Genomic DNA, 3,496 nt, shown 5'->3' with positions numbered 1-3,496 from the left:
TCACAGGGGGCTCGGGAGCGGTAGCGCTGCTCCTCACTGGCAGACAGCGCAGGGGGAGTCGGGGAATGGGCACAGGGAGGGCTTGGGACCCCTCGGGGCCGCAGGGTCGACGGCCAAGGCGGGGAACACAGGAGTCCACTTGGGCCCCGGGAGCATGGATGGGCACTTCCCTCCAGCCGGCACCAGCAAGTGGCACCGGCAGGCTCAGGTGTAGGAAAGCAGGTTGACATCGTAGCAGCCATCCACCTGGGAAAGAGAGGGGCTGTCGGTGTCTGCACAGCACGGTCCCTGCTGGGACACCCCAACCCCATCCCGCTGGGAGCAGCCCCTCCAGGAGGGCTCCCTGGCCGTGCAGCAAGGCCAGGGTCCCCGTAAGTGGGGTGGGGGACTCACGTCAAAACGCCCGATGCGGGCGGCTGCCTGGCGAGCCCGGATCACCTCTGTCAGCACCCACATTTGCTGGACCTCTGTCGACACCTTCTCTGGGTCGGGGAGCTCCTGGAAAGAAGTGATCACAATGCTGTGGAGAAGGGATGGCCTGAATGGGCTGGGTCACCCCAGGATGGGGCAGTGGTGTGGCTGCATGGCTGTGCTCCCCAGGGAGCTGGGCACTATTGTCCATGCTCCTGATCTGCTGGTGGTTTCCCAACATGGGGTGAGCAGGGCTCCCTTCTCTAGGAAAACAATGGGGAAATGGGTGACCCTGATCCCTGGTGCTGTGGTGCAGACACAGCCCACCTGCTGGGAGGTGGCGAGGACGAGGACAGAAAGCCAGTCACTGGCTAATGATTAAAAACCTAATCATACAGTCCAGTTTCCCAACAGCCTCCCTATGAAGTGCTCCCTGGGTTTGGGAGCAGAAACCTGGTCCCAGGTGCTGGTTCACCTGGGGACCTTTAGCCAGGTGGGACTGGTGGGCTCAGCAGCAGCTCTCCCAGTTGGGGCACAGCTCTGTGGCACCAGGCTGGTGGGTGCCCTGTGGTGATGCTGGGAATAGCCAAGCCCTGGCATCTCCCCTGGACTCCCCTCGCCGAGAACATGTTCTAAGCAATTTGGGGTGCTCTCCCCAAACTGTCACACAGCTGGTCAGCAACCAGGGCTCCCGGACCTGCTGGGGCCAGCAGGAGCCTCACTGGTGGTGCAGTATGAGCACCACAGCACCAAAGCCAGGTGGCAGAACTGCCCGGGCTGGTCTGGATGCTCTGCCACCCTCCTGCAGGTAGCACCTCCAGCTCAGTCAGCAGGTTCCCATGGATGAGCCAGCTCCCATCTCAGCCCTGCTCTGCCTGGACTTTGCCCATCGAAGGCCACAGGCCAGGCAGATCTGGCTGACAAGCTGTAAACACGTGCCATTGCTGTGACCTCCCTCCGCCTGCGTTCTGTCCCCAATGGGATACGTGCTCCCCAGGGCACACCCTCTGCAAAGCACTGGGGACCAGCCAGGCTGCCCTGTCCCCACACGTTCCACCCACTACTGAGCAATGATGTGCACCCACCGCTGCCACAGGGACATCCCTGTCCCCATGCATCCTACCTGCTGGCTGAGCCATGCTGTGCACCCACTGGTCCTACAAGGATGTTTCTGTCCTTGTCCCCACACTTCCCACCTGCTGGGTGAGCAATACTGTGCACCCACCGCTCCCTTGGGGATGTCCCTGTTCCCATCCCCACGTGTCCCACCTGCTACTGAGCCTTGCTGTGCACCCACTGCTCCCCTGGGGACATTCCTGTCCCCAGACTAGAGGGCAGGCACTTAATCATCACCTCAAATCGCACATCCCCATGGAGATATTTTTCTTCTGAACCCTGCAAACTACTTCCAGCACAAGTTGGTTATTTCAGGGCTCCACAGCTATTCCAGGTGGGAGCCTGAAGCTGACAGGGCAGGGATGGGGATGGTCCCAGTCTGCACCCCACACAGGTCCCTCCTTCCCCCCAGTACCTCAGCAGGGATCACTCACCCCATGCAGGCTGGCTGGCTGCTCCGGCGGGGTCAGCTGGGAGAGCCAGGAGGGGAAATCCTTCTGCGGGCTCTGAAACAGATCCAGAGGGTCACACAAAGGTGTCCCCAGTCCCACCTTCATCCCTCACACCGTGCAGTGTGCTGGGGTTTGGAGCCCACCCGTAGTGATATTGCTATGGATGTAGTGTCACTTTTCCATCACCAAAGGGAATTTTGTGTTTGGAGTAGTTGTTTGCAACCTGTAACTTGATGCAGCAGCCTCCAGTTCCATCCTGCTGCTCAAACAACCACCTCTGACAGGGCAGGGCTGGAGCTGGCTGGAGCAGTCCCTTCCCCAGCATCCTTGGAGAACAAGGGGACCCAAGTGCCCCAGTGAAGGACGAGGACTCGGACCCACGCTCCTGTGTGTGCTCCCTGGAGCTGTGCAGAGCAATGCCAGGCACAGGGCTGGGGATAGTGGCTTGTCCTGGCCCTCTGCCCACACCTGGCAGTGGGGCAGCACCAGCATCCGCTCACCTTCTGTCCAGGGGGGAAAATCTGCAGCTCCTCAATGGTGAAGTGGAGCCAGACTGGGGAGGGCTGTCGCAGGATAAACCGCATGGCTGTCACCTGGTCCACATCACACAGCATCTGTGGGGCAAGGGCCAGGGAGTGTCACCACAGGGACTGGTGCTAATTAGGGGCAGCTTTTGGGGTATTCTCCAGAAAACCCCCAACCCACCCCAAACAGAAGGAGCCCGAGGGAAGCATTGCCCTGTGGTGGCTGTCTGGGCTGAGTGGGGCACAGGGACCCATGCTGCTGAGCGGGGCTGGCAGGGGCAGGATGGCATCGCAGGACCTGCCACCCTGCTGTGGGTGTGGTGGTTGGTGGGGCATCAGCACCAGGCCTCCGGGCCCAGGAGCCATCCTGGGGCGTGGGTGAAGAGGGGTGAGCCCCAGCGGGGAGGGTGATGCCACGGGCACAGTCGGTCCGGGCTCACCTGCTGCCGGTGGAGGCAGAAGTAGTCCTGGGAGCCCTCCTCGGTGTGCGGGCAGGGCATCAGGCACAGGTCCCGCAGGCACGTCACCCAGCGCCGGGACCCGCCGGGGCCGGGCCGCTGCACCCGCACGCTCAGGAACGCCGTGTAGAAGTTCCTGAAGACGATCTCCTGCACCTGCGGGACCAGCGGCCTCAGCCCCGCACCGGCACACCCATACCAGGACCGGCACCCTCCCCATACCGGGACCGGCATACCCCCCACACTGACTCTGGCACCGGCAAGCCCCCGCCCCTCAACAGCGGCACCAGCACCGGCATCCCCCCCATACTGGCACCGCCACACCCCATACTTCACCTGCACCGACACCACTCCCACACCGGCACCACCATCCCTCTATACCGGGACCGGCATGGCCCCCTGTTATCGGCACTGGCATAACTCACCAGCATCACTCCCCACTTGCCACCCTCACCAGCATCACTCCCCCTCATACCGGTATCCGGACCGCGCCCAGCATCCCGCCCACCATAGGTGCCGGTGTTACCCCAGCACG

General features: G+C 62.5%; 1 protein-coding gene across 1 annotated transcript; it reads right to left on the bottom strand.

Moving 5' to 3' along the window:
• Nucleotides 1-6: 6 nt before the first annotated feature.
• Nucleotides 7-3,434, bottom strand: NICN1 (nicolin 1). Its single transcript, XM_029958364.1, is given in 7 exon segments — nt 7-246; nt 394-498; nt 1,962-2,033; nt 2,480-2,593; nt 2,944-3,154; nt 3,156-3,234; nt 3,416-3,434. Coding segments are annotated over 7 exon segments (642 nt in total). The 3' UTR covers nt 7-204.
• Nucleotides 3,435-3,496: the final 62 nt, after the last annotated feature.

The sequence above is a fragment of the Manacus vitellinus genome, unplaced genomic scaffold (assembly GCF_001715985.3).
Source record: "Manacus vitellinus isolate BGI_N305 unplaced genomic scaffold, ASM171598v3 scaffold_14_pilon, whole genome shotgun sequence".
Lineage (NCBI taxonomy): Eukaryota > Metazoa > Chordata > Aves > Passeriformes > Pipridae > Manacus > Manacus vitellinus.
Note: the sequence above shows the minus strand (reverse complement) of the source record. Positions and strands in the feature narration are given on the sequence as shown.